Source organism: Haemaphysalis longicornis, unplaced genomic scaffold (assembly GCF_048455015.1).
Source record: "Haemaphysalis longicornis isolate Haplotype H1 unplaced genomic scaffold, Haemaphysalis longicornis Haplotype H1 scaffold_3, whole genome shotgun sequence".
In the NCBI taxonomy this organism is placed as follows: Eukaryota; Metazoa; Arthropoda; class Arachnida; order Ixodida; family Ixodidae; genus Haemaphysalis; species Haemaphysalis longicornis.
The window spans coordinates 148,594,355-148,600,354 of NW_027526335.1; the positions used below are offsets into that span (position 1 = coordinate 148,594,355).

At 48.7% G+C, this 6,000-nt stretch overlaps 1 protein-coding gene across 1 annotated transcript in view; it reads left to right on the plus strand.

Annotated features, from left to right (window-relative positions):
• Positions 1-5,532, plus strand: part of LOC144173457 (uncharacterized) — a 58,500-nt gene extending 52,968 nt beyond the window's left edge. Inside the window, exon 7 of the mRNA XM_077701877.1 lies at positions 5,395-5,532. Within this exon, the coding sequence (XP_077558003.1) occupies positions 5,395-5,484 (90 nt within the window). The 3' untranslated portion in view covers positions 5,485-5,532. The remainder of the gene's footprint in view (positions 1-5,394) is intronic.
• Positions 5,533-6,000: the final 468 nt, after the last annotated feature.

Here is a 6,000-nt window from a genome sequence, read left to right on the forward strand (position 1 = left end):
AAAGTGGCGTTTCATTTTAAATTGGACAATTTTATATTTTTTTGTGAATGTTAGCCACCGGGTACCGTTTCAGGCTATGTGCCGCAGTTTGTCTGACGTGTGGCGTTGCTGAAACAAGCCATAACAAGTTCTTTGTTTGCTTGCGGGGGCGGGTCACGAGACCAACTCCTATTGAGCCGTAATGCAATAAAGATTGACTGCGTACCGTGTTGTGCCGCTATTCCAAATCCGTTGCTCGAGTTTTTTTTTAATTTAGTCGAATTAGAACTTCCGGCACTGCTTCTGAAACAAAAAATGAAGCCTCATTGTTTGAACACAATATTGCTTGTGTTTTTCATATTACTTAGCATGGGCTGAATTACGCCAATTATGACATTTGTGAACCAGGCCAAAAGTGGTAGCTGTTTGGGAGTGTGTCTGCCTACGTCGCGTTGTGGCTTGAGGCTATAAACCAGACTGCCTTGCTTTCAAATGCGAGATTACATGAAAATAAATCTATAGTGTTACAAGAAAAGACCCGTCGTACGTGCGCCCGTTGTGCTTAGTATGTGCACCAAACCATTGCCCTAAACAGAAACGTTAATAACGCAAGCTTCTACCGCAAAGCATCACCCGCCGCGGTGGCTCAGTGGCTAAGGCGTTGCGCTGCTGAGCACGAGGTTGCGGGTTCAATTCGCGGCCGCGGTGGCCGCTTTTCAGATGGAGGCGAAAAGCAAAAACGCCCGTGTGTACGAGATTTCGGCGCACGTTAAAAATCCCCAGGTGGTCAAAATTAATCCATTGCCCTCCATTACGGCGCGCCTCATCGCCTGCGTTGCGTCGGCGCGTTAAACCCTACAATCAATCAAATCAATTAACGCAAAGCATCGGTCAAAAGGTGAACTTGAGTATCCGCGTCGAAACCGCTGGACGAAAGGAGTAAAGCGATAGCTTGAAAAATAAGCGAATATAGGTGCGGGCGCCGATTTTACTCAGCACAACAACAAAGTTGGATAACGCTTGCGAGAGCGGGCACGAAACGTTGGAGGAAGATTAACCATAGTGTACACATGCAGAGAGATAGCCTTTCCACACCAAGGTTGGTCTGGAACTTCCGTAACTTGATCCTACTGCGCATACGCGGCCCGCCGCCAGGATGCTCGGCATGTACTGAAATCGACGCGATGCGTTGTTCGGATTTCAATGTATTGTTCGGATGTATTGTTCGGATTTCAATGACGTTCTGCGGCAGCACTTTTTCTTGTTTTCGCGTTCATTCCTGCTTGAGACTGCTGATAGCCACTGGTGATAGCGGCTCCAGCGCCATTGCCAACCGGTTGCGGGACTTTGGGAAAGAGGCATCTTTTGTGGCGAGCGTAATAAGAGTGGCAAAATGGGCGTCGGCGGTGGCGAGGAGGAGCGCAGACGCGTTTCCGAGTAAGCCGGCTTCACCGGAATAAGAACTGGGATGGCAGTCATATACAGCGTCGCTGTCGAATACAAAAGCAATAAATGGGACAAGGGAACCTCGTTTCGTGGATTCGGTGGGGAGCCGCTGCACCCTCTTGGTGTGTGTACAGTCAATGTTGCTGTTGGAGAACGGACGTTCAAAGCGGAATTCGCAATTCTTGCCAAGTCAACCCATGACGTAATACTGGGCATCGACGTCTTGCGCGATTGCGGTGCACTGTCGATTGCACGACGGGAGAACTTTCTGTTGGCAGCTTACGGTTCCCTGCACTCGATGATGAGCCACATACCCATGAAAATATTGGTACTTTGCGTGTTTCTGAGGACACCGTTATACCTGCGTGGTCTCTGGCGGTCGTACCAGTGAATGCTATAAGTGAGACCGGTGTATTTGACGCTGTAGTGGAACCACTCTCCCCGAACTGTGCGAAGAAAGACCTTTTGGTGCCCCATTGTGTTGTATCTGTTGAACGAGGACATAGCTCTTTGTGCGCTCTAAACTGTTCTTCGCAGAGCGTGGTATTACAGCAGGATATGAAGCTGGCCGAGTACGAGACAAATGACCACACTTCAGTCGCCGCTTTGTGTGCTGATGAGGGTGCTCCTGTTGATATTTTCCCGAAATCGAAGCTTCTCGGCATGGTCAATAAGTCGCTCTCCTCGGATGAACGAAACGCATTGGTCGACATCCTTTCTCGACATGCCTCTGTCTTCGACTTCTCAGCGGATGTTTCTCAGTCGACACTTCCAGCCGCCAGAACTCGACACACTATAGATACCGGATCGGCGCACCCCGTTCGGCAGAAACGTTACAGTTCGGCCCCATCTGAGCGGAAGATAATCTCTGAGCAAGTTAAGGAGATGTTACAAAAAGGTGTCATACGCGAGTCGGCCAGCCCATGGGCAGCGCCTGTGATCCTCGTACAAAAAAAAAGATTGTACCTGGACGTTTTGCGTGGACTACCGACGTTTGAACGCCATCACGAAAAAAGACGTCTATCCGCTGCCCAGAATTGATGATGTCATTGATTGCCTGCACTCTGCATCTTATTTCTCGTCAATAAATTTAAAATCCGGCTATTGGCAGATCCCCATGGACCCAAAACACAGAGAAAACACAGCCTTCGTCACTCCGGACGGTCTTTTTGAGTTTAATGTGATGCCATTCGGCCTCTGCAACGCGCCAGCGACATTCGAACGGTTCATGGACACAATTCTGCGTGGTCTGAAATGTGACATATGTCTGTGCTACCTCGACGACATAGTCGTCTTCGGACGAACTTTTCACGAGCACAACCCACGACTCGAGACAGTCCTCGACTGCCTAAAAGGTGCCGGATTAGTGTTGAACTCAAAGAAATGTCGTTTTGGTGAGCGTCAAACACTACTTTTGGGACACCTTGTTGATAAGGATGGCGTGAGAACGGACCCTCAAAAGATCGCCGCTGTTGAGAGATTTAAGCCACCAGAATCAGTGCGAGAGCTCCGCAGCTTCTTGGGGCTTTGTTCATACTTCCGCTGTTTTGTGCCCCGCTTTGCAGACTTGGCGTCTCCCCTCACTAGCCTCTTGCACAAAGATACTGCCTTTATCTGGACCGCCGAGTGTTAAGCTTCGTTCTCCCACCTTAAATATCTCCTCACGTCGGGCCCTATCCTTCACCAATTTGACCCTGGCGCTCCCACCGAAATACATGCGGACGATAGTGGTGTTGGACTTGGTGCAGTGCTCATACAGCGTCATAGCAGTGCTGAGCTTGTGATCGCTTACGCCAGTCGTTGCCTCAGCAAAGCTGAGCGCAATTACACAGTCACCGAGCAAGAAAGCCTGGCTGTCATCTTCGCGATCAGCAAATTTCGTTCGTACGTGTACAGCCGGCCCTTTACAGTCATCGCCGACCACCACGCGCTGTGCTGGTTGACTGGCCTCCGTGACCCTAACGGCCGACTAGCACGGTGGGCATTAAAGCTCCAAGAGTACGACTTGGTTATTGCCTACAAGAGTGGACGTCGGCACGCAGAGGCTGATTGCTTTTCCCGGCTGCCAAATGCGTGCACTGATCGGGAGGAAGACCATTTCGATGACTGTCTCGCAGCTGTAGACACAGAATTCCCCGATTTTGCTACCTTCCGTTCAGAACAGCAGAAAGACCCAAGCATCCAGCACATCTTCGCTGCTGCTGCTGATCCTACGGCACCCCGGCGCTACTAATTGCATGACGGGCTACTCTACAAGATTAACTACATGCCTTGTCGTGCCAAACCCATTGCGCGCTTCAGTTCTACGCACCATGCATGACGATGTTACTGCCGGTCACATGGGTTACATAAGAACTTTACACCGTACCCAAGAAAGATTCTTCTGGCCGAAAATGCGCCGTGAAGTTCAACAATATGTGTCGAGTTGCCTCCGATGTCAGCACTCAAGCGCCCTACGAGCATTCCATCTGACCTACTCCAGCCTATAACACCTTCTTGTTTCCCCTTTGACCAAGTCGGCATTGATTTAATCGGTCCGTTTCTACGCTCTTCGACCGGTAATCGCTACATCATTGTCTGCGTTGACCACCTGACGCGTTACGCAGAAACTGCGGCGGAAGCAGCTGCGAAGGCAGACATCATATCGATATTCCTGCTCCGGTTCGTCATCCTTAGGCATGGTGCTCCCCGCGTGATTATCAGCGACCGTTGACGTCAGTTCGTTGCTGATGTTGTGGAAGACTTGCTGCGCCTTTGTTCGACTCACTTTTGTCACTCGACACCCTACCATCCCCAGACAAACGGCTTGACCGAGCGTACCAACAGGACTCTCATCAACATGATTGCGATGTATGTGGACTCTGGCCAAAAAATTGGAATGAGATTTTGCCGTTCATCGCATATGCATATAACACGGCCCAACATGAGACGACCGGCTACAGCCCGTTCTATTTGCTCTACGCCCGTACACCTCCTAATACCCTGGATACAATATTGTCCTTTTCTTTAGGTCACGACACATCCGTTTCGCGCACACTGTGTCTCGCTGAAGAAGCTCATCGCCTCGCTCGTTTACGAACCCTGGCCTCCCAGCGCCGCTCAAAACGCCTTTACGCCAGTCGGCACCATGCGGTTTCGTACGATAAAGGTGACATGGTATTGTTGTGGATGCCTGTACGCAAACGGGGACTGTACAGCAAGTTCTTGTCTCATTACACGGGACCATACGTTGTCGTCGATCGGTTGAGCGATGTCACCTACGTTATCTCTCGCGTAACGACCCCTGGACGGAGAAGCTGCAAAACTGAACTCGCCCACGTCGCCCGGTTGAAGACATTCTACCCTCGCCTATGACTTCTTCGTGCCTCGCCCGGCGGGCTTCGTCTGCGAAGGGGGAAATGTCACGCCCGAAACTGTACAGCGTTAAACTAGTCGCGACCAATCCCCAAGCTGGGTATGTGTCAGGGGTGGAGCAGAAGAGGAAGTGGACGACAAACCGCCCTCGTACTGACCGCAGGATCGGTGGCCGCCTCTTTCAGCGCTCTTATTCCTATTTACGGCTGTAAATAATCCTTTTGCACCGTAACAATACGTTAAATTATTTTCATGCTACGAGGTTTCTATTCAGCAGGCCGTTTAGTTTAATGGTATTATGTTTTATTCAGCAGGCCTATCTTTATATAACGGCCAATATGGGGACATTCTGTCCTAGTTATTATCGTAAAAATAACACGTAATTATGTCTACATGTTAAGAAAGAGAGGTCAGCAGGAACCAAACGTATCTTAAATTCATTGGCTCGCTCCAGGAAGATGGCTAACGAGAAAGAAAAATACGACATAAAAAATCGGCATCGCAAAACCAGCACTGTAAAAGGGTTCTGGCAGATATACAGTGAGAAAGTTGGTAACGAAAACTAATAGCTAAAAATTTTGATCGCATTGTTCTCACTGTCTTTTTGAATTCCAGCATATCGAAAAAGCAACAGGGGCTGTGAGAGGAACGTGCAGAAAGGTCCACACTGAAGTGTTGTGCATGACAAAGGTACCCGGATGCTGACGAAGTATTCGGCCTGCGAATCCCTCTTTTTAAAAATAAAACCTATTATCAAAACACAAATATTTTCTACCTTTCTTATTTCTTAAGAGACACTTTTTCGGGAAGTCAAGTAGTGCATTCCCAAAGGGAAATAGATTTTTTTTGTTTATTCTACGTAAAAGTTGGCAAAAGTGTAAATACACAGGAGCAGTAAATATTTCACCATCATTTCTTAAGCGAAATCATTAATTGGTTATTAATGTGCAAACAATGCGTTGAAAATTCGGAATCAGGGCTGATACATGGCACCGAAATGGGAAGACGCCAAACGGGTTTTCAGTTGTGGTGTCGGTTGAATAAAACACTTCTTTGGAATTTCTAATTGGTATCTATAGTGAGTGCAATACGAAGCGTACTTCCCCACATCATTCCGGTGGCATAAATAGGACTCGCTAATTATTCATAATTGTTTCCATGGTTGCTATCCGTGAGGGGGCAGAGATATAGGCGGAATGCCTGGCAAATCCTAGTCCACAT